Source organism: Arvicola amphibius, chromosome 2 (assembly GCF_903992535.2).
Source record: "Arvicola amphibius chromosome 2, mArvAmp1.2, whole genome shotgun sequence".
Classification (NCBI taxonomy): Eukaryota; Metazoa; Chordata; class Mammalia; order Rodentia; family Cricetidae; genus Arvicola; species Arvicola amphibius.
This window is the reverse complement of record NC_052048.2, coordinates 177,440,320-177,463,244: the sequence shown is the minus strand read 5'-3', so window position 1 is coordinate 177,463,244 and position 22,925 is coordinate 177,440,320. Positions and strand designations below refer to the sequence as shown.

General features: G+C 44.4%; 1 protein-coding gene across 1 annotated transcript; it reads left to right on the top strand.

Moving 5' to 3' along the window:
• On the top strand, nt 1-22,674 carry Zc3hc1 (zinc finger C3HC-type containing 1). Its single transcript, XM_038320946.2, has 10 exons — nt 1-161; nt 2,043-2,154; nt 7,362-7,512; nt 8,026-8,109; nt 13,353-13,480; nt 14,483-14,637; nt 16,158-16,398; nt 16,692-16,904; nt 18,485-18,691; nt 22,270-22,674. The coding sequence occupies exons 1-10, from the start codon at nt 16-18 to the stop codon at nt 22,336-22,338; spliced, it is 1,506 nt and encodes a 501-aa protein (XP_038176874.1). The 5' UTR covers nt 1-15; the 3' UTR covers nt 22,339-22,674.
• The last annotated feature ends 251 nt before the right edge of the window (nt 22,675-22,925 follow it).

Sequence of the window (22,925 nt, the reverse complement as noted above, 5' to 3'; positions counted from 1 at the left end):
CAGGAACGGACCAAGATGGCGGCTCCCAGTGAGGGGCAGCTGTTTGCCGCGGGTATTGAAAAGACTTGGGGTGCAGTTGTTCGTTCCCCTGAAGAGACACCCCAGAAAGTTCGGCAGCTGATAGATGAGGGAATCGTCCCGGAAGATGGAAGCACAGAAGCGTGAGTTCCCCAAGCTGTGGTTTGGGCGCTGAATTTTCGAGTGGCTTTGAGAACAGGGGCCTGGAGCAGGGGCGGGGGCGCGGCGTACGGTAACTTCTATCGGTGACTTGGTGGCTGGGGTTGAATTCTTTATGGGATCTGAAAGCGTCGCTGATTGCTTGGCTTCAGTAGCTTCTGGATGTACCTGATGCCGCATCACTAGCAAAATTTACAAGCCATTTTTGAGGGAGAAGTGTTAGCTGAATAAGATGAATACTAACTAGGGTTCATGAGGTGGATTCTCATAGTCTGGGGAAGCTTAGGAACCCCTTTTCCGAAGAACACTCTTATTAAATGCATAAAGCAGATGTACACAGGATCATAAATGAAACCAATTACACGGTTAAAGTAGTTATCAAGATAGTAAAGGGAAATTGCGTGGTGACTTTTCCTCCCCCGCCTCCCCCTTTCTTCCTTAATTAAACAATGAATGTTGGGACGGGAATATAGCTAGCCTAGTGTGTATTTGACCCCTAGTACTGCATTAAACCGGTAGTGGTGGCACACAACTCTAAGCGCTTGGGAGATGGAGGCAGAGGTTCTGAAGTTTCAGGCCAACCTGAGGCCCCGTCAGAGAAAGAGGTATGGGGAGGAGGGAAAGGGAAAAGAGAGAGTTAAAGTGAGTAAATTTAAATTTTTTCTATTGGAAACAAATTCACAGATACTGCTTAGACTACAATGAGTTTGGCTTTTTTGTTTTGTTTTTCGAAACTGTTTATCTGTATCTTTGGAGCCTGTCCTGGAACTCACTCTGTAGACCAGGCTGGCCTCGAACTCACAAAGATCTGCCTGTCTCTGCCTTCCGAGTGCTGGGTATTAAAGGTGTGTGCCACCATCACTGGCTGGAATAATTTTATTTCTTTCAAGTCATAGTTATTGGTGTTTTCTTATTTCTAAAGAGGTTTTTAGCTGCGCATAGTGGCTTACACTTGTAATACCAGTGACTGAAAGTCTGAAGCAAGAGTATTGATGTAAATTCTGGGTCAGCTTGTTAGGTAGTGAGTTCCAGGACCAGCATATATTACAAAATGAGACCCCGTTTCTTTAAAAAAAAAAAAACAAAAACAAAACAACAACAACAACAAAAAAAAAACAGAAGCCAGGTGATGGTGGCTTACACCTTTAATCCCAGCCCTCAGGAGACAGAGGCCGGCGGTGATCTCTGAGTTTGAGGCCAGTCTGGTCTACAGAGCGAGTTCCAGAACAGCTAGGGCTGATACACAGAGAAACCATGTCTTGAAAAACCAAACAAACCCCATCCCCCAAAAAACCAAACAAACAAAAACAGAGACAGTCAAGATGTCTCAGTAGATAAAGTATACATTCACTCACATATATATCACACACACACACACACACACATGCGTGTGTATACACAGTAGTAATATCAACACTTGAGAGGCTGAAGCAGGAGGATTGTTGTGAATTTTAGGCCAGCCTGGGTTATAGAGTGAGACTCTGTCTCCAAAAAAGAAAAATAAATTTTTCTCTGAGATGGTTTGTTTTATTATTTAATACCTGAATCCTTGAAGGCCATATTTCGTATTTACTAAAATTATTCAGAATATTATTGGAGAACTGTGAATGACCTAGGAGCGTGGCTAAACTATAAAGAGTTGTGACTGCCAGATTGGAGACTTTAGAGTCCATTTCATAAGTATTAGGAAGGAAAAGGATGTATGAAGCAGAGGAATAGCTTGACTAGAACAATGACTGTTGAAATGAGTTTCAGAGACTTAAAATCTCATTTGGGTTGGATACGTGTAGAGTAGCTAGGCTTGGAAGATTTCAGCAGAGTAATACAGAGAAAAGATCACTAACTCTCCTGCTCTTTGGTTTCAGTAAGGACACATCTGCCACATTGCAGCCAGTCAATGGATCGCCTCAAGCAGAACAGTCCCCATTGGAATCTACTAGCAAAGAAGCCTTTTTTCACAGAGTGGAGACCTTTTCTATATCCTTTTTCAGTTCATGTAAGGGGTAGCCTGCTGCAGAATTGTTACTCTAGAGTCCTATACTGCGTACTCTGATCTTCAGCTTTTACTTTATGTGTGTGGGTGTGTTGCCTGTATGTGAACCACATGTGTGCAGTGTCCACAGAGTCCAAAAGACAGTTTCACATCCCCTGGAATGGAGTTGCAGATGGTTGTCACCCTCGATATGGGTGCTAGGAATTGAACTGGAGTCCTTCGGAAGAGCTGCCAGTGTTCTTACCTGCTGAACCATCCATCCAGTCCATTATTCTGATCTTTTAAACCAAAGTATCAGTGTTGGTAAGAACTTTTCAATGGAAATTAGCATCTTAGTATGTTATCCCTTAAAGGATCAGTTGAGGGACAGATCAGATCTTTTGGTTTGTTTGTTTTGTTTTGAGGCAGGGTCTGTAACCTGCATCTCAAGATCTTCTGCCTTGGTCTCAAATGCTGGGATGGTAAATGGGAGCCACCGTGCCCAGCTAACCTTTCGCCTTTACAGAAGAATAAACCAAAATAAGTCCTGAGAGAAGGAATAGCTACTGGTGCTTCTGTGTAGTAGGTTTTCACATGTGTTCTCACCTTTGATCTTTAACTCATTCCTGTGAAAATAAGTACCTTTACTGCCATCCTGGTTTTTTTTGTTTTGTTTTGTTTTTTTGTTGTTGTTGTTTTGGTTTTGTTTTTTTTTTTTTTTTTTTTTTTTGTGGAAGGCAGTGCTAGGAATCAAAACTAGGTCCTCATGTATGCCAGGCAAACACTTTCCCACTGAGCTGTATTCCCAGTCCTATTGTACTCATTTTACAGAAGAGAGCAAAAGAACAAACAGCAACAACAAAAGCCAGAACACGGATTTAACCCCAGTACTCGGGAGACAATGGCACTTACACTGAGAAATGCTGTCTCCAAAAACCAAAAAAAAAAAAAAAGCCAGAAGAGTAGTCGTGAGAGTAAGTTACCTGACTAACAAGACATCCTGCTAGCAAGTAGAAGAGCCAGGACTGTGAGTGATCTCATTGAAAGTGCACTACTGTCTTGACAGTTTCTAGATTCCTTTTGTATATGAGTCACTGTTGCATGACAAATTGCTCCAATGCTTATTATCCCAACACCATTTATTCCACAAACTCTGGACTATGAATCCAGACACAGAGTTGTTTTAGTTTAGTTTTGTTTTTCTTTGTTTGCTTGTTTTTAAATTTATGTATCTGCTCGTGTATGCAAGTGTGTGTGTGAAGAAGGGGGGATGTTTCAGATCTCGAGCAGGAGTTACAGTCGTGAGCACCTGATATATGTGCTGAGAACTGAATTTGAATTCCCTGGCAGAAGCGCTGCAGGTGTTCTTACCACTGAGTCAGCTCTCCAGCCCAGTTTGCTTTTTTCTAGGCAGGGTCTTCACGATATGGCCCACGTGGACAGGGAACTAGTTACATAGCCCTGGCTGGCTTTGAACGCATGATCTTCCTGCCTTTGCCTTTCTGGTGTGGGGGTTACAAATGTGTGCCACTATACTCGGTAGTGTAGCAGAGGTTCAGGTTCCTTAGAGGGAGCCATGAAGGGCATCCAATGCATAGACAGGAGAGGATCCTGCTCCAAACTCTCTTGTATGATTATTTGTTCACGGCCGCTCAGCCTCTCTAAATCACTCAGAAACTATACTAATTAAAACACTGTTTGGCCAATAGCTTAAGCATATTGCTAGCTAGCTCTTACATCTATAATTAACCCATTTCTATTATTTTATATTTTACCATGAGGATTCTGGCCTACCAGCAAGGTTTCAACTGATGGCCTGCGTCTTTCTCTGGCGGCTCCATGGTGTCTCTGACACCACCTACTCCCTATATGTATCTTTTCAAGCCTGAATATATTCTGTTTAGCCATTGGCTGAAAGCAGCTTCTTTATTCATTAACCAGTAAAAGCAACACATATACAGAAGAACTTGGCAAATTAATTATTAGCAGCAAGTTCACTTTTTTCTTTTTTTTTTTTTTTTTTTTTTTTTTTTTTTTTTTTTTTTTTTTTTTTTTTTTGGTTTTTCGAGACAGGGTTTCTCTGTAGCTTTGGAGCCTATCCTGGAGCTAGCTCTTGTAGACCAGGCTGGTCTCGAACTCACAGAGATCCGCCTGCCTCTGCCTCCCGAGTGCTGGGATTAAAGGCGTGCGCCACCGCCGCCCGGCTTTTCTTTCTTTTTTAAAGATTTATTTAAATACAGTGTTCTGCCTGCATACATGTCTACAGGCCAGAAGAGGGCCACTATGTGGTTGTTGGGAATTGAACTCAAGATCTTTGGAAGAGCAGTCAGTGCTCTTAACCTCTGAGCCGTCTCTCCAGCCTGTGTGTTCATTTGCTTGTTACTGTCCCACTGAGGGCTTCAGGTCTGTGGTGTCGAATGGTCAGAACCTCCCTTGGTTCCTTGTTACATGGGAACATACTTGTCACTATGTAACTCCAGCTGTCCTGGAACTCACTTTGTAGACCAGGCTGACCTTGAACTCATGGAGACCTTCTTGTCTCTGACTCCCAAATGCTGGTATTAAAGGTGTGAGCCACCATCACCTGGCTAAATGTTCTTTTTTTAAAATTAACTTTTTACTATGTGTACTTATTTAGTGTGTGTAGGCATGTATGTATGTATGTTTGTATGTATGTGAGTGTATATGTGCATGGTGTACATGTGGAGGTCAGGAGACAGCTGTGGGAGTCTCTTCTCTCCTTCCATCACGTGGATCCCAGAGACAAAGCTCAGATCATTAGGCTTAGCAGCAGGCACTTTTATCCACTGAGCCATCTCACTGGTCCCAGACTTGTTTTTGTAACCTAATCTCAGAAGACATCCCATCACTTTTACCATATTCTGATTATTAAGACAAGTTACCAGGCCAGCTCAGATTCAGGACAGGATTACCCAAGGGGTGAGTACCAGAAAGCAGGGACTAGAGCTGTCCTAAAGTTGCCTACTCTGTTCTTGCAGAAGTCTAGTAACTCTAGCTTGCTTTTTCTTTTTCTTTTTGTTTTTTTGAGACAGGGTTTCTCTGTAGCTTTGGAGCCTGTCCTGGAACTAGCTCTTGTAGACCAGGCTGGCCTCAAACTCACAGAGATCCGCCTGCCTCTGCCTCCCGAGTGCTGGGATTAAAGGGGTGATCCACCACCGCCTAGGTTTTTTTTGTTGTTGTTGGTTTTTGTTGTTGTTGTTGTTTTAAATTTTGCATATCTCTGTGTGTGTTTGGGTATGTACACGTGAGTGTGGGTGTTCACAAGGGCCAAAAAGGGCATCAGATCCCCTGGAGCTGGAGTTACAGTCAGTTGTGAGCTGCCATGTGATTGCTGGGAATCAGACTCTAGGCCTCTGTAAGAGGAGCACACTCTTAACTGCTGAGTTCTCTCTTCAACCCCTAAAATAAATGTCCCCCCCTTTCTTTTTGTGGTTTTTCGAGACAGGGTTTCTCTGTGTAGCCCTGACTGTCCTGGAACTTGTTTTGTAGATCAGGCTGGCCTCACACTCAGAGATTCACCCACCTCTGCCTTCAGAAAGGTGTTGTGCACCACCATGCCCAGCAAAATAAAATCTCTTAAGGTAAAATACAAGCAATGAGATTTTTACTATTCAGGATCAATAACTGCTTCAGGACACTTTCCCAGATACATAATTAAAGATGCTGTCTGCTGCCAGGTAGTGGTGGGCCATTAGGATAACACAGGCAAATGATGGCAGAACTGTTCCAGCCTTCCTGACCTTTATGGTCCCTTGTTGCTTAGGTCCATCGTTGCTAGGGCTTTCAGCAGCACTCGCAGGCCCTAGGGCTTCAGATTAAATGAAGCAGAGGGTGTCAGTATTCTGCCCCCAGGCAGTAAGAAAAACAGTTTTGTGATGTGCTTTTTAAAGATGGATTCTCAGAGGCTGAACGGATACAGAGATATGGAGAATTGGCTGCGCTCAGTTGCCTGTAACCCCAACTCCAGGGATTCACCCCAATTCGTCTGACCTCCGAGGCACTAGCACTGGTGTATATACAAACCTATATAGTAACCCACACAAACACATAATTAAAAAAAACAAAATAAATCTTTTGTTTGTTTGAAATAGGGTCTTTCTCTGTTATGTAGCCCTGATTGTCCTGGAGCTTCTTTTATAGACCAGGCTGACACCAAACTCTGAGATCTTCCTGCCTCTGCCTTCCAGGGGAGGGATTAAGGGTGTGCACCACCATGCTCAGCTTTAAAACACACACACATACACTCTATTGTTTTCTTTCTTTTTTCTTTCTCATTTCAGACAGGGTTTCTCTGTAGCCCTGGTTGTCCTGGAACTCCTTCTCGTGTCTTGAACTCAGATCTACCTGCTTCTGCCTCCCCAGTGCTGGGAATTGTATAGGCCATTTTCTTTACTGTCTGCTTTTTTGTTTGTTTTTCAAGGCAGGGTTTCTCTGTGTAGCTTTGGAGCCTGTCCTGGAACTCCCTCTGTAGACCAGGCTGGCCTTGAACTCACAGAGATCCGCCTGCCTCTGCCTCCCAAGTGCTAGGCTTAAAAAGGCCTGTGCCACCATCACCCAGCTTTTACTGTTGGACCCTAGCATCCAATTACCGAGGAGGAGGAGTCGCCCCAAGAGACCATCTCTCATATCACAGCTGATGTAAAAGCATGAGGATTTTATTAATTCTGTCATGACAAGGTCTTCCAGCAGTCGGGAGGCTAGAAGACCTTGAATGTCTGGTACAGGCTATTTTTAAAGGGAAAAACCACAGAAGGAAGGGGTGTCTGGGGGTTGTTCTTTAACTATTATGTTTGGCTTATTCAAAAGGTTGTTACCAATAATTGGCTAAAGAGTGGTTGCCAGATCAGATGAGGTAAAGGGAAACTTCTGAGGGTCACTTTGCTCCTTCCCAGGGACTAAGTCAAAACATCAGTAACTGAGTCAACACCTAAGGGTTATCTTGCCCCTATTCAGGGAGATGGAAAGTTCCCAACATCTCAGTACGGGCATGCATAGCTGTTATGTCCTTGGTTCCCAGGAGAGAAGGGGAAGTACTAAGAGTTGTCAGAAATGGCTTCAGAATTGTCTTAAAGTTCTACATTACTGTCTACTTTTAATGAGTGTATGCATTTTAAAAGTAAATTTATTAAAAATGTGTTCAAGTTCAATTGTGCTTGGTTTTCATATACATGGTTTTTCTTAATGCGAGTACTCGTTGAAATGGGCAGGGAAGCCCCCTGAGCTGTCCCCACTCATCTGCGCCAGATACGGCTGGGTCACCGTGGAATGTGATATGCTCAAGTGCTCCAGCTGCCAGGCCTTCCTCTGTGCCAGCCTGCAGCCAGCCTTTGACTTCAGCAGATGTAAGTGCACGTCCAGATCGTTCTCTCCACGTTGAGACCCACGCTGGTGACATAGCCAGTGGTAGAGCACTAACTTAGCGTGTGCGAGGTGCTGGGCCGGCGTCTGTGAGTAAACAATGTTCCATATCACACATGACAAGGTGAAGCTGCCATGGCCTTCACCCTGTTAGCCTCAGTGCTTCTACTGTGGAGTGGCCTTGTTTTTGTGCTTTCTAGACAGACAGCAGTTTGGTGGTTATCTTTTAATCCCAGTTTGGCCTTCAGAGCAAAGAGAAGGCCTATAATTTAGAAGCCTTCCCTTCCAAGTTACACAGCATACCTTCTTTGTACCAACAAAGGAACTTTTTTGTGATAAGCTTTAAGAGGATATACTTGCCTTTTTTGAAAATATCTTTGTAAAGGTATCATAAGTTATTTAAATGTATGTGTTCTTAGGTTTTTCTCTTAGACTCTTGGCTCTTCAGATTTTGATCTGTATAGTGTATAATAATTGCTACCTCTTGTGACTTTCAGACAAGGAACGATGTGCTGAACTCAGGAAATCCTTGTGCAGTGCCCATGAGAAGTTTTGCTTTTGGCCAGACAGCCCCTGTCCAGGTACACATTTAAAGGAGCCGCGTTACCATTTCTCCCAGGTCGTCACTCTCTAATAGAGCCCAGTTTCTTGTGCAGTCCTGCTCTTGGAAGTTGCTTTTTTTCTTCTGTTTATGCTTTTCAAGACCTTGCATTTATTTGTCACTTAATCTTCCCAGATTGTCCACCAGCCGTGTGTGTGTGAGTGTGTGTGTGTGCGTGTGTGTGTGTTGGTGGCCTTTTGAATCCGCACACGGGGTCCTTCAAGGTAGGTAATAAGAACTCAACTGTTTTAGGCAAGAGAATTAAGAATTAGATCAGGAGGCAGAGGCAGGTAGATTTCTGTAAGTTGGAGGCCAGCCTGGTCTACATAGTGAGTTCCAGAGGTCATAACATGAATTAGAGAGAAGCCTTAACTATGATTTACCTGATCCTAACTCTGCTTTTCCACTGCATTAAGTAACTCCACGTTCTGCCTTGGCTTCCATTGGAAGGTATATGTAGGTGGAGTTTTCTGTCCCGGTAGTTGTTCCCAAGTAACCGCACAGAGGCTCATTACTAGCTATAAATGCTTATAAATGTTTGGCTGATAGCTTGTTTTTAGCTAGCTCTTATAACTTTTTGTTCTGTTTTGTTTTTCGAGACAGGGTTTCTCTGTATAGTCCTGTCTGCCCTGGAACTCCAGCTCCACTCACAACTTGACTCTCGTTGAAGAACTCCTAATTCCTATCTAGAGCTCTTTGATCTTCACTCCTTTTCAGCCACCTCATTCACGTTTCTGCTGAATAGTATAGGTACCTGGCACTCGGCTGTGCAAAACTGGAAGAGTCCAGTTCCTAAAAGTTTGCCCCGACCTTCCCATCCAGTTTTTGTGCCAGCAATCTGAAAGTCCATTTTATTATCTTATATGCTTTTTTTTTAATTACTTATTTGCCATATGGCTGTTTTGTTTACATGTTTGTCTATACATTCTCTGCTAGTGTCCTCAGAGGCCAGAGGAGGGTGTTGGATCTTCTGGGACTAGAATTACAGACAATTAATTGTTCAATGCCTTATGAATGCTAAGATTCAAACCCGGGGCCTCTGGAAGAGCAGCCATTGCTCTTAACCAGTGAGCCATCTCTCCAGCCCCTGTTTTTGTGTGTTTGTTTTGTTTCAGACAAGGTCTCACTGTGTCCCCCTACCTGGGCTGAAACTTAATATGTAGACCAAACTGGCCTTGAACTCAGTGATCCATTTTCATCTGCCTATCCCTCTGCCTCCCAAGACCTGTAATCAAAAGTGTGTGCCAGACCAGGGCTGGAGAGATGGCTCAGTGGTTAAGAGCACTTGGTGCTCTTACAGGCGACCTGAGCTCGACTCCGGGCGCCCATGTGTTGGCTCACAGACATCTGTAACTCCAGTTCCAGGAGGTCGCTCTTTCTCTTCTGGCGCCAGTCATGAATGTGGAGATATAACAGACCTGCGGGCAAAACACTCATATACATAAATACTTCTTGTTTTGTTTGTTTTTTCAAGACAGGGTTTCTCTGTAGCTTTGGAGCCTGTCCTGGAACTAGCTCTTTTTTTGTTTTGTTTTTGTTTTTTAGGTTTTTTTTTTTTTTGTGGAAATTTTTTTTAATTTATTTATTATGTATACAATATTCTTTCTGTGTGTATGCCTGAAGGCCAGAAGAAGGCACCCGACCTCATTACAGATGGTTGTGAGCCACCATGTGGTTGCTGGGAATTGAACTCAGGACCTTTGGAAGAGCAGACAGTACTCTTAACCACTGAGCCATCTCTCCAGCCCTGTTTTTTAGTTTTTTGAGACACGGTTTCTCTGTGTCATTTGGAGCCTGTCCTGTCTCTGTAGACCAGGCTGGCCTCCAACTCACAGAGATCCACTTTCTCTGCCTCCCCAGTGCCTGCTGCACCCTGCTTTTTAATTAACCAGCTTAGGACTGTTTCTTTCTTCGTCTCTCCTATGTAATCTCTCACTTTCTAAGTATATTTTCCCAGCACTTGGAAGCACAAGAGGATTGTTGTATGTTTGGGGCCACTCTGAACTACAGTATGAAAACCTACCTCAGAACAATCCTACATATGTTTTTCTGTGTTTTGTTTTTGTTTTGAAGAATAACTTACTGAATTCCCTATAAGGGAACAGGGCTCTGGGAAGTAACTGAAATGCTTCCTGCTCATTTTGGGTTTTTGAGAGACAGTCTTGACATGTAGTTCTAGTTGGTTGGCCTAGAGCTTACTGTGTGGACCAGGCTGTCTTCTTGAACTTGCCACAGTGCAAGTTTGGGGATTGCAGGTATGCATCCCTCTGCCCTGCTGTATTTTCATTCTTTTTGTTTTTAAGAAAGTCTTACGTAGCTCAGACTGTCTTTAAACTTGAGCCAGTCCTCCTGCCTCAGCCTAAGCACAAAAAGTACAAGTGTATACCACCCTGCCAGGCTTGTACTGTTCTTTTCTTTCTTAATTTTTTTTAATTAATTAAGTTTTGAAATTTTATGTGTGTGGGTTTTTTGCCTGCATGCATGTCTGTGTATCATGTGTTTGCCTGGTGCCTGAAGAGGCCAAAAGAGGGTATTGGCTCCTCTGGAGCTGGAGTTAGAGACAGTTATGAGTCTCCATGTGGCTGCTGGTTACCATACCCAATGCTCCTGCAAGTACAAGCGCTCTTGACTCTCAAGCCGTCTCTCCAGCCCCCATGCCTGGCCTTTTACATGGAAACCAGACATCCAAGTTCAGGCCCTCATGCTGTCACAGCAGGCCCCTTACTAGCTGAGGCATCTTCGTAGTCCACAGTGTTGTGACATTTGCTCCTTTCCCACTTCCCCTTCCAGCCCCTCCCACATACCCGTCTCGCCACCTCTCAAATTTATGGCCTCTTTTCTCCAGTTGTTGGTGTGTGTGTGTGTGTGTGTGTGTGTGTGTGTGTGTGTGTATTCCTAAAAATAGAAATACAACCTGCTCAGTCTCTATAATGTTACTTTTTAAAAAAGATTTATTTTATGTGTGTGCATTGATGTCTTGGCTGCATGTATGTCTGTGTGAGAGTGTCAGATTTTGGATTGCAGACAGTTGTGAGCTGCCGTGTGGGTGCTAGGAATTGGACCCAGGCCCGCTGGGAGACCAGCCTAAACTGTTAAGCCTTCTCTTTAGCCCTGGAATGTTAGTTTTGTGTTTATGTTTTCGAGTCTGGCCATTTGGAATTGAATAACCAATTGGTGTGTTCTGAGGAGGACCTTTTCTCCTGCTCTCAGCTTTCCTTGGTTGCCTGTAGTTCTTTGTGTAGGGTGGAGACATCCGGATCTTTTCCCTTTCTTGTTAGCGTGTCTGTTGGAGTCATCTTTGTTCGGATATTGTCTAGGCAGCCGAGTTGGTGAGACTCAGTGGGTTTATTTTTGACATTTCTAGGTGTGTTTGGTTCGTTGTTTTTTGTTGTTGTTGTTGTTGTTTTTGTTGTTTTGTTTGGTTTGGTTTTTCAAGACAGGGTTTCTCTGTTTAACAGCTCTAGCTGTCCTGGAACTAACTCTGTTGACCAGGCTGGCCTCAAACTCACAGAGATCTACCTCTGCCTCCCAAATGCTTTGACATTTCTAAAGGACACATCCCATAGCAAATGTCTGTTCTTCTGTCTCTTGCAGTCTTTCTACTCCCTTTTCAAAAGTAGTCCTTGAGTCTTAAGAGTAATGTTGTAGATTTATCAATTGGGCTGGGCCCCACAACTCTGCATTTGATGGATTATGGTTTTCTGTACCAATCTCAGCTTCCTTGAGGAAGGGTGAGAACTACACTTACCTGTGGGTGTTAGGACAAATAGTTAGAATATAGTTAGGGATTGTGATGGTTTTGTAAAGGAATGGTTGTAAGTTCCCCTCCAACATCCATGAGTTTGCTAGCCCTAGGTGCTTGGCTAGGTTTCTAATGCCTGGTGTGATTTCCTCTTTGTTGAGCAGGCCTTAAGTACAGTTAGAGAGCCATTCGTTATCGACAGGTAAGTGTGTTACTGCTGCACCCTTAGGGTTATAGTGCCGTACTGGCCGTTGTGGTTCGTGGGCACCATTGCTTAGTAGGACTGTTGGTTACTTCCCTCCTCTGGAGGTTCGCATGGCACTTTCTGGAACCATGAAAGCTAGACCTCAGGAGGGAGGCCTTCAGGTTAGCACCAGCCTGGATCTCTGGGTCCTGATTCTGAAGTGCATGTGTCTTCAGCAATAGGAATTTACCTTCTACTTTAACTCATGGTGAATTATCTGCAATTTGATAAATTATAAAATATTGTTTCTTTAATTTCTGTCTGATGAATCCTACCTTCTACCTCAGTAATTGTTTTGATTTTTCCCTGACTTTCTAAAAGTAACAATTTCATACATACGCAGAAATACAGAGAATACTTCATAATTAAATGCTTTTCTCCTGCCACCACCTTCATCAATTCTCAATTTTTAGCCCATCTTTTTTTTTTTCTAGTAGTGCTGGGAATGGAACCCAGATCCCTGCCCTTACAAGGCTACAAGGCCAGTCAGTGCTCTGCCACCGAGCTGCATGCTGAACCCTACTTCTAGACAGTCGTGATTCTTTGGTGTTCCTCACAGCCTCAACACTCTCTGCATTATTTAGAAGTCCAGTCCTGAGGGCTGGAAAGATGGCTCAGTAGTTAAGAGCACTGGCTGCTTTTGCAGAGGTCCTGAGTTCAATTCCCCTCAGTCTCATGGTGGCTCACAACCATCTATAGTGGGATCTGATGCCTTCTTTTGGCATAAAGTTGTACACACAGATAGAGCACACATATACATAAAAATAAATTTAAAAAGAAGTTCAGTCCTACTTATAGGACTTTGAATAGTTTTCTCTCACCCCGCCTTTTCTTTCCAGGCAGGTATCAATTGCAGATAGCTTTTGGTTAGAGAGGGACTTTGTGTCCACTCTTTTTTCTTTTTTTTTTTTTTTTTTTGGTTTTTTGAGACAGGGTTTCTCTGTGGCTTTAGAGCCTGGAACTAGCTCTTGTAGACCAGGCTGGTCTCGAACTCACAGAGATCCGCCTGCCTCTGCCTCCCGAGTGCTGGGATTAAAGGCGTGCGCCACCATCGCCCGGCTGTGTCCACTCTTAATGCTGGGATTTTGTCTGGTTTGAACCTGTGCAGGTCTCTGTGGGCTCACGTGTAAAACCATAGTTTAATATCATCAGCTGCTGTCCATTTTACATTTCCCTAACTCTCTCTTTGTGGTCTTTATTTTCACTCCCATCTAACTCCCAGTTTATTTTCCCACAGATAGATTTGGGATGTTGCCATTGGGTGAACCTGCTGTTCTTGTCAGTGAATTCCTGGACCGGTTCCACAGCCTTTGCCATTTAGACCTCCAGCTTCCTTCCCTGAGGCCAGAGGACTTGAAAACGATGGTGAGTTTTTCTTGGCTCGTGTGCAGTGGGCCCCAGTTGCTTTATTTGACTGACAAGAGGATGGAGTATTGTGAAGAGGATCCAGTTTCTGCCGGAAATGCAGTAACTGAGGGTGTGAGTAGACAGTTAGATAGGGATCCTGAAATGGCTGCCCTAGGACTCACAGAGACCCACCAACTCCCGCTCTACCTCCGAGTGCGGGGTTTAAAGGCCAAAATTCACCTTTGTCCTGCCTGACTAACTGCTTACTGCATACTGTTTTCTGATGCTATAGGACCAGATTCTCTTCTGTGACTAGAACCGTAGCTGCACTCTCTGTGCTGCGTTTATCCTGCCCTTGTCTGCTGTGAAGACACGCTGTATTGTAGGCAGTAAAAACTGGTCATTTGCTTCAAGTTGACCCTCTGTTAGGGCTTCTAGCACTAAGCAGTTAACCTCTGTTTGCTCCTAGAAACGTCAGCCTGAGCTGGGTTGGTGAAGAACACCTTTAATGCCAGCACTCTGGAGGCAGAGGCAGGCGGATCTCCGTGAGTTAAAGGCCAGCCTGGTCTACAAGAGCTAGTTCCAGGACAGCTAGGGCTGTTAGAGAAATCCTGTCTCAAAACAAACAAACAAAAAGAAAAGTCAGCCTGACTTTCGCTAAGGCAGCCCCGCCCCACTCACTCCATCATAGTGCCTTATTATCCACAGGCCAAAAATCAAGGCTGTCAAATTTGTTCTGTCAAAAGTAAATTCAGTGGTAGGTCAAGACATAAATAGTAATCATTTTATTATTTGTGTTTGAAGTCATAAGTTTTAGATAAATCTACAGTTTGTAAGATGAGAACCATTTAGTACTTAGAAGGAAATCTGCAATTTAGGAAGCTAAACTGTGTGACAGCACAGTCCTGCCCTAGAGTGTGTCTCCTGATGCTGTCTCCAAGTCATGGCATTCCCCGGACCATGTGTGTTGTTGTGTTTTTTTCCCTCTGGAGTTGCTTTTTAACCGTGGTTCTTTTGCAGTGCTTGACAGAAGACAAGATCAGTGTGCTGCTGCACCTGCTGGAGGATGAGCTTGATTACCAAACTGACGACAGGAAAACTCCAAGCAAATTGGGCTCAGACATGCAAGTCCACGTCACCGCCTGTGTTCTTTCTCTGTGTGGCTGGGCATGTAGGTTAGTGAGCTCCCTGAAAACACGAGCTGTGACAGCAGTCACTGCTACTGTTTAGAAACCATGTTTCCTATGAGAGAACAAAAGGAGAAATGGGGGGGGGGGGCTAAAGAGATGGCTCAGCAGGTAAGAGCGCTTGAGTTCTCTTCCAGAGGTTCTGAGTTATTTCTCAGCAACCACATAGTGGCTCACAACCGTGTGGAGTGAGATCTGGTGTCCTCTTCTGATGTGTGTGAAGACAGAACACTCGTATACATAAAATTCACGAATAAACAAATCTTTAAAAGGAGAGAGAGAAATTGGAGTGGAGGAGGGATAGAGAAGTGGGTGAGAATCAGCAACTAAAACAGAATAAATGCTAAGGCATTCATGGGTTCATACCTGAGTCTTTCCTTGTGCAACCTCCTCATGGCTGGGAACTTATGCTCCCATAAACAGTGCAGCTCTTTGTAAAAGGAACATAGTGTCCTATTTTTAGAAGGGGAGAAAATCAAGTTTAATTGACAAAAATTACCAGAGGAGACACCATCTGGAGCTCCTAGCCCCACATTGGCATTTCCACTCCAGCTTAGTTTGGTGTTGACTCCTTCAGAAAGAAGAGTGCCAGAGCCAGTCTGCTTTACTTGAACATTTGCTGTGTGTGCATGGAGTGGTCATATCCGTGCATGGCCATGGCACGAATGGGGGGTCAGAGGAAAATGGACGAGTCAGTTCTCTTTCTGCCACGGCGGTTCTGGGGACTGAACTCATGTTACCAGGCTTGGTGGCAAGCAGCACAAAGGCAGGCAGATCTCTGAGTTCAAGGCCAGCCTGTTCTACAGAGCTAGCTCTAGGACAGCCAAGGTTACACAGAGAACAGAAAAACCCTGTCTCAAAAAACCGAAAAGAAAAAATAAACGTATTTTTATTTATGAATATGTACCTGTGTTTGTGTGATGTATATGCCATGTGTGTGCAAGTGCCCTCAAAGACCAGGAGAGGGCCTCAGTGTTAGAGGGGGTTTTGAGCCGCCCAGTGTGGCTACTGGGTTCCAAACTTGTGTTCTTTGGAAAAGTATCAAGTGACCTTGCCCCACCACTACCACCATTTGCTTTAAGTAAGCTTTCTTACTGAGTTTGGGAGTGGTGGGTGTGTGCCTGTAATCACAGCACTTGGGAGCATTTATCATGAATTTGAGGCCAGCCTGGGCTACAGAATAAGACCCTATCACAAACAAATAAAATAAGTAAATAACTCTGCTTTTTTTTTTTTTTTTTTTTTTGGTAGATTAAGGAAAGGGTTTTAAGAGGGACAGGAGTTTATAAAACATACTTCACAATATTTTTGCCAACTAGAACATACCAAGACCCTAAGACTCTTTGAGAAGGTAATGTAGGAGTTGGTGAATGTCGGGTTCTAAGATCAGGGTTCTTAAGAGTTCTCAGTCCACTAGCCCACTGTAGAGACTGTTTGCTGAGATAAAACATAGTCTCATGGAGATAATACCTTTAGAAACACCTCCTTTCTCTCCCATTCCTTCCCAGTTCTTTGGAGCCCACACAGCTCTCCTTGATATCATGCTCCCAGTGTATGAGGAAGGTCGGTCTCTGGGGCTTCCAGCAGATTGAATCGTCCCTGACGGATCTGGAGGCTTCCTGTGGCTTGACTAGCTCCCCCATTCCAGGTGCGGAGGGGCGGCCTGAGCACTTCCCTCTGGTGCCTGAATCTCCTAGGCGGATGATGACCCGAAGCCAAGACTCTGCCGTTTCTCCCGGCTCCGAGCAGGTATTGGCTTCTTCCGGGTGCTGCTGTCACAGCAGGCTGGGACTCGGTGGCAGGCTTTGCTTTAACCTATCAGTAAGCCTGTGTATCATGCTTCACAGATGGAGAGGCTAAATTTGTTATAGAATCCAAGTATAGCAATACAATAGTCTCGGAAAAATTTAGTTATGTAGGCAGTTGAAATACTACATTTATATAACAAATTCTAAAATACTATGTTTCACGTGCTTCTAGGAGTACGCAGGCTAAAGCTATTACATCATTCATATACCTCCATTGCCTTTCTTTTTCTACAGTCTGAAAAGAGTCCAGGTCCCATTGTCTCCCGAACCCGGAGCTGGGACTCTTCCAGTCCTGTTGACCGGCCTGAGCCAGAGGCAGCCAGCCCCACCACCAGGAGCCGACCAGTGACCCGAAGCATGGGAACTGGAGATTCTGCTGGCTTGGAAGTTCCCTCCAGCCCTCTCCGGAAAGCCAAGCGAGCTCGCCTCTGCTCTTCCGGCAGCTCAGTGAGTCCATCTCTGTAGATAGCTGTGATAGCACATCCAGCAGACAGTGCCTTTATGTGCATCGGGGAGAAGCAGACACGAGCCCTCCCTGGATTCTGACCAAAAGTAAATTTAGTGAGTTTAAAGATGGGACAGTTCATAACCTGTAATCCCAGCCCTTGAGAGGTGGAGACGGGACCCACAGTGCAGAGGCCATCCTCCACTGCTTCTGAGTTCAAGAGCAGTGTGTGCTGCATGAGTCCTTGTCTCAGACAAAACACAGGCTGGTGAGAGCCCAGAGGGTAAGGGTGCTTGTTGCCAAGCCTAACGTGCATCCCCGCACAAAATGAACATTTAAGGGGTGGGTGGATTGGTTGATCAAAGGTTTGGAGTGGAGTCTAGAGAGTCATCCATACTTAGACTAACAAGACAGCTGTACAGTAGGGCAGCAGACTTGATAAAGGAGACTTTGGGATTCTCTCCCTCCCTACCCGCTTTCACACGGTAACGGCTGCCCTGGAACTCACTATCACTATGGACCTAGGCTGGCCTTGGACTTACGTCAGTCCTCTTGCCTCAGTGCTGGGATTATAAACCTGATCCACCACACCTGGCAGGTAGTTTGGTTTTGCTGTTTTGTTTTGTTTTTTTTTTTTTGTTTTTTGTTTTTTTTTTTTTTTGAGGCAGGGTCTCTATCTATACCAGGCTGGCCTCAAACTTGCAGAGATCCATCTGGCTCTGTCTCCCAAGTGTTGGGATTTAAAGGCATGCACTACCCCTACCCCTGGCTTTTTTGCAGTTATTTATGTGTTCTAGGCATACCCTGTCTGAAGTCCTTATGTGTTCTAGGTATGCCCTGTCTGAAGTCCTTATGTATTCTAGGTATGCCCTGTCTTAAGTCTTTATGTATTCTAGGTATACCCTGTCTGAAGTCTTTATGTATTCTAGGTATACTCTGTCTGAAGTCCTTATTGTTCTAGGTATACCCTGTCTGAAGTCCTTGTGTGTTCTAGGTAATCCCTATCTGAAGTCCTTATGTGTTCTAGGTATACCCTGTCTGAATTGTCGTTGGCACAGACTCTCCTGTTCTTAGACTTTCTCCACTCTGATATTTTGCTTTGTTCTACAGAAACTTTTTAATACCATGCAGTTCTTTTAGTTCTTGGGGTTATTTCCTGGGCTGTCACAGTGATTTTCCAAATATTCTTTTGTATGCTTAAGAAGGTTCAGTAGTCGAGTGTGGTCACACCTGTAATCCCAGAACTCCAGAGGCTGAGGATGGAGGCAAATTGAAAGCCATCCTGGGCTACATACTGACACCGACCTCATCTCAACAGAAAAGGGCCAGGGCTAGAGATCTAAAGAATGAGAGGGAATTGAAAAGACAGTTTAAAGAGCATACATGGGAGGCTGCGGCAGTACGGTGACCAGCTTGCCTATGTAGCCTGACTTTTATCTCAAAACGACAAAGGTGAGATAGTAATGAAGAAGAACCAGAAGTGTGGGCAGTTGTGGGATTCTGGACTCAAGTGGCTGCAGCTGCTCCTGGACCAGATCCATCATCTGTCCTAATCAGATTGTGCCTCTCCTTTCTCCCTCAGGACACCTCTCCCCGAAGCTTCTTTGATCCCACTTCTCAGCATAGAGATTGGTGCCCTTGGGTAAATATCACACTTGCCAAAGAAACCAAGGAGAATGGGACAGCGGAGGTGGATGCCAGCGCCCCAGCGGAGCCAGGCTGGAAGGCAGTGTTGGCCATCCTGCTGGCCCACAAGCATTCTAACCAGCCAACTGAGACGGACTCCATGGTGAGATGCCATTGCCCAGCGTGTGTGTAGCGCTGTTTTGTGGGATGAGCAGAGAGGCTGGCCCGGTAGTTAATACCTGCCTGCTTTCAGCTCTCCAAAGTCAGCTTAGGTTCCTTCTGGCGTCAGGAGCAAAGCCCAGAAGTGGTTCCGTGTTTCTCATCCGCTTGGCATATGGCATTCCATGACCTTGTGGTAAAGTCTTTGTTCCTGCAGCTGAAAAGACGAGGAAAGGGATACAGCAGCAGAAATAGACGGGTGGCAGCTGCCCTGCCTCGCGCTGCCCGGCCTCACGCTGCGGCACGGCTGCTCTCTGTCGGTGGCTGTCGCTTGCGCTTGGAGTCTGGCCAGTTAACTGTTTGGAGCTCTGCATCCTGGTTCCAAACCATGGTTTTCTCTCCCATTTCAGCATTGCTTTGCTCTCCACAGCCTGGGCGCGTGCTCTGGACCAGCATTAGTTCAGTCAGGACTGCTGCCGCTGCAGACCTGAGAACACGCAGAGCCGCAGAGTGAAAGGGAGAGTCCAGGGAACTGGTTTTGTGTTCTTTCCAGGCCCAGTTCCAAATTTGCCTCATAGCCTGGCATAAATGTTACTATTTCTGACTTTATGCCTTAAAAAATACTTGCCTATCATGGTTCCCAATTTCATGGTAGTCAGCTCACAGGATTTCCACCAGAGGGAGCTATAATTATACCAAAGTCCAACAAAGTATATCATTCATGCCCTCAATAAGTAATTAGAGGAAGGGTTTCCAAAATCTGTTTTTTGTTGTTGTTGTTGTTGTTGTTGTTGTTTTAATTTAAAAATACTTAGGTCAGGGACCTAGCAAGATGGCTCAGTAAGGGAGCTTGCTGCTAAGCCTGAAGACCTAAGTTCAATACTCAGAACCCATGCAGTGAAAAGAACTCCAGGGAGTTCTCCACATGGTCTATCATGGCATGCATGCACATACATGTGTACACACTATATAAATAAATGCATATATACATAAATGTAATAAGAATGTTTTATGTTGGGCTGGAGAGATGGCTCAGCGGTTAAGATCATTACCTGCTCTTCCAAAGGTCTTGAGTTCAATCCCCAGCAACCACATGGTGGCTCACAACCATCTGTAATGAGGTCTGGTGCCCTCTTCTGGCCTGCAGACATACACACAGACAGAATATTGCATACATAATAAATAAATAAATATTTTTTCAAAAAAGAATGTTTTATGTTTAGGTCAGACGTGTCAGTACACACCAGGAATGCCCGCACTCAGTAGGCTTAGACAGATCACACGTTGGAAGCCAGCCTGATCTATAGGAGACCTGATTCAAAAAAAAATTACAACAGAATGGGGATTTGGGAATATAAAAGTATAGAAAGACAGCTACTTGACCCACCACTCAAACTGGAGATACTAAATCTGTTTCTGTCCTCAGACTCAAGAAATAATATTTTGGCTGGTTTTTGTTTTGTTTTATTTTTTAAAAATATTTCTCTAGTGCCAGTCATGGTAGCATGAACCTTTAATCCCGACACATGGAAGGCAGAGGCAGGCAGATCTCTGTGAGTCAGAGGCCAGTGTGGTTTATGGTGGGAGTTCCAGGACAGCTAGGGTGACATTGTGAGAGCTGTCTCAAACAACAACAGAAGCTTTCTGTCTGTCACCGTCACACTAAAATACTACAAAGAAACCTCATGTGGGTGCAGTGTGTAGAGATAACTCATAATTGTCCCTGGCTTGGGCTTTTAAATTCCTCTTAGGCAGTTTGTCTTTTAGCCTTGACTGGGTGACAGGGCTTAATGGGGCTGTGGAAAGGGCGAAGAGCTTACACTGGTTTCTCAGCTTAGTTTCAGCTTTGTCAGGAAAGTGAGGAAACCCCCCAGTCCTCTGAGTCCCAGGGAGAACTTCCTTCTGGAACTGTACTTTATTGAAGTACTCCCACTCCTGGAAAAAAAAAAAAAAAGATACTTTTTTTTTTTGTATGTGTTTGTTTGTTTTAAGATTTATTTTATCTGGGCAAGAGCACACCTGTAATTCTAGAACTTGGGAGGTAGAGGCAAGCAGATCTCTGAGTTCAAGGCTAGTCTGGTCTATGGAGTAATTTCCAGACAGCCAGGGCTACACAGAGAAATCCTGTCTCAAAAAAGATTTATGTGTATGAATGTGTACCATGTGAATACCTGGGAATTATACCAGTGAGCCACCATGTGGATGCTGGGAATTGAATTCAGGTCCTTTGCAGGAGCAGCAAGTGATCTTAACCATTGTCCCAGTTCCCCATTTTCTGTTTTGTTTTAAAGATTTTATTACATACAGGGTTCTGTGTGTGTATGTGTGTGTGTGTGTGTGTGTTCTGCATGTGGTATGTATATGCACATTGCTGAAGTTGAGGTTACACATGGTTGTTAGTCACCTGGTATGTGTGCTGGGAACCACGCTTGGCGGGAAGTGCAGTGAAGTGCTCTTAACTACTGGGTCATCTCTCCAGCTTCTGTTTTCTTTGGCTTTTTTTTTTTTTTAGAAAAAGGTAAGAACTTTTTTTTGTTTGTTTTGTTTTGTAAGACTGGTAAAGGCACTTAACCACCAAACCTGATAACCAGAGTTTGATCCCAGCACCCATATGGCAGAAGGAGAGAACCAACTTCTGCAAGTTGTCCTCTGATTTCCACACACATCATGGCATGTACATGCTTACACATACAAAGAAACAAGTAAATGTAACTTTAAAAATTTTAAGGAGGAGCCAGGCATGGTGGCACACAATACTTGGGAGGCAGAAACTGATGAATCTCCGTGAGTTCAAGGCCAGCCTAGTCTACATAGTGAATTTCAGGACAGCCAGAGCTACATACATAGTGAGACCCTTTAAAGAGGGTAAGGACACAGAGGAAATGGCATGTCTCATAAAGTGAGGGATATCTTGCTATACCCTTTGCAGTGTCACTGGGACCCTTGCCAGACAGAATATCTGCTCCTGTTGTCGTCCACAGGCAGGTGGAGCCAAGTGCTGTGACGGAGAACTTTTCAGTGAATCGCTTTGTCTCCCCGTAACCGCTTCTTAGAAAACCTCAGGGCATTTCCTAGGTATGGTCATTTTCCTAGGTATGCTAGTTTTCTGTTGATGAAAACGTGAAGCTGAGAAAGCTAAGGTTGAGTTTGAACCCTTTGGGGGTCATTAAGTTTTATTTCTCAAACTTTGATGATACAGTTAACCCCGGCTGGGTGCCATACAAATCACTGTTCATAGGAAATAACTCGGTCCATCCAATTAAACGACCTGGATAAAAGCCAGTGCAGGATGTGTGCTGCACTCAGGGCGGGTCAGGAGTGCCATTGTCACAAACGAGGACCAGGACAGGTGACGATACATAGAGGGTTGGCAATGGACTGACAGCACAACACAGGCTTCTTGATTTTGTTTGTGCATTATGTATATCACATAACATAAAATGAATTTTTATTCAATCTTAGATGTGCCTTGATCTTATCTAAGAAGAAATTTACCAAGACAGCCCTAATACTATGCCTAACTTTTGTCTCTATGAAGGAATGTAATTCTGATAATAAGTTTTTGTTTGTTTTTATCTACAGAGTCTCTCTGAAAAATCAAGGAAAGTGTTCCGGATATTCCGGCAGTGGGAGTCTTTATGCTCTTCCTGAATATGTTCCAGACAGAACTGATGAAGGTGACTTAAAAAAAAAAAAAAAAAAGTTTGGCTTCTCTTTTTGGTCAGCTGATGTTGCTTTTCTTCATTCTGGTTAATTGTAAGTACAAAGACTTGCCATCTGCATGAAGAGGAGACCCATACCATGTAGGGATGATGACAGGGTAAGAAACAGCAAGCCCAGTTCTGTCAGGGGACTGTGGAGTTCCGAAACCAGCCTCAAGACCAAGGACGAGAGCACTGCTTCGGTGGCTCTGCCGTGGGCACAGTGTTCTGAGAGTCTCGCCCAGCAATGTGATGACGATGTTTATTAATAAAACTCTGGCTAAGATTTCTGCCCCTGGAGAATTGTTTTCTCCCTCCCTGGCTCCCCAGGGGGGGCGTTCATAGAATTTAACTTTAGTTTATCATTGGGACCTTAGAACCAGTGTAGATATTGCTGAGTTGCACCCCAAGGAGAAAATTATTTTCATTTTATTTGCATTGGTGTTTTGTCTGCATGTACGTATGGGGGTGTGAGATCTTGGAGTTACAGACAGTTGTTAGCTGCGATGTGGATGCTGGGAATTGAACCCAGGTCCT